This window comes from Ceratina calcarata, unplaced genomic scaffold (genome assembly GCF_001652005.2).
Source record: "Ceratina calcarata isolate Rehan_Ccalc_2016 unplaced genomic scaffold, ASM165200v1 scaffold295.2, whole genome shotgun sequence".
Classification (NCBI taxonomy): domain Eukaryota; kingdom Metazoa; phylum Arthropoda; class Insecta; order Hymenoptera; family Apidae; genus Ceratina; species Ceratina calcarata.
Window position 1 is genome coordinate 19826 of NW_017151921.1, and position 1134 is coordinate 20959.

The 1134-nt window shown below is 42.1% G+C and overlaps 1 protein-coding gene across 1 annotated transcript in view; it reads left to right on the forward strand.

The window, feature by feature from the left end:
• Positions 1-219, forward strand: part of mib1 (E3 ubiquitin-protein ligase mind bomb 1) — a gene marked incomplete at its 3' end in the record, with an annotated part of 16088 nt that extends 15869 nt beyond the window's left edge. The window contains exon 6 of the mRNA XM_018022875.2: positions 68-219. Coding sequence (XP_017878364.2) covers positions 68-219 — 152 coding nt within the window. The remainder of the gene's footprint in view (positions 1-67) is intronic.
• Positions 220-1134: the final 915 nt, after the last annotated feature.

Below are 1134 nucleotides of genomic sequence, written 5' to 3' on the forward strand. Positions count from 1 at the left end.
ACTTTAATTGTAAGATTTAATGAGAATTGGACGATGCTGAGTAAAGGGAATTGTTGTTGGTCCTCAGGACTCGGAAGGTGACACGCCCCTTCACGATGCGATCTCGAAGAAGAGGGACGACATCCTGGCTCTGTTGTTGGACCACGCGGCAGACATCACCCTGACGAACAACAATGGCTTCAACGCGCTCCACTACGCCGCTCTTCGAGGAAACCCAAGGTGAGTACTTATCTCAACGTTCACGAATCCCGACACGCTTTTGTCCGATACATAAATGCTGCACCGGTTCAGTTTAACCAGGAACAGATATAAAGGGTTCCTCTTAAACCTGACAATTAGCAATTGTTGATGATTCGAGGCAGCGCAGTTACGAATTTTATGCAATTTTACAAGAATTTATAGTGTAGACATGATAAGTGTCCTAAGATAGGAAAGCTGAATGGGTGTTTCAGTCTTAAACCCATCACTACCAATTTTTTCTTTTATGGAATTGTTAGGTTTTTGATAATCAATGATAATATACTATTAATTAGAGTTGAAAGTATTTTTGCTTCAATTCCAGTTTTACAATTTTATTGTTATTTGGAAAATTCAATTTGGAAAATCATTTTCCGGTTGAATTTCGAAATAGAACTGGCTACCAGTGATTAAATATCGTCAGAAACTATAATAGAGGGTCGAAAATCCTTCTGGTAGAATTTCGAATGTTTAACTGTAGCGTCTCGACCTTTTGAAACCCACCTCTTTCTGTTCTTGGTTCCATTCTTTGTTTGGCTGTCCTCCTCCTCGTGCCTCGAATTTCTCCCGACCCCGTGGGGGGTGGGTGACGCATGGCCAGCATTTATAGCGCGAGATAGCGCCGCCGGTTCTCGACAGCGCCGGCAGATTTATCCTCCACGGTTATTGGAGTTATACAAAGGATTTTTCCAACTGATCCCATAAAGTATCTGTGCCTGATGCCCTATTATTTACGCCCGCCGCGCCACTCTACCGCGCCGCCGAATACATTTTTCTCGCACGCCTCTTTAAAAACTTATCCTCGCCCAACGCATATTCAATCTTTATTTACTCGACCTAATTTCCTCAGGCTTTCAAATGAAATATTTCCAATTTCCAAAAATTCCACATTTTTTT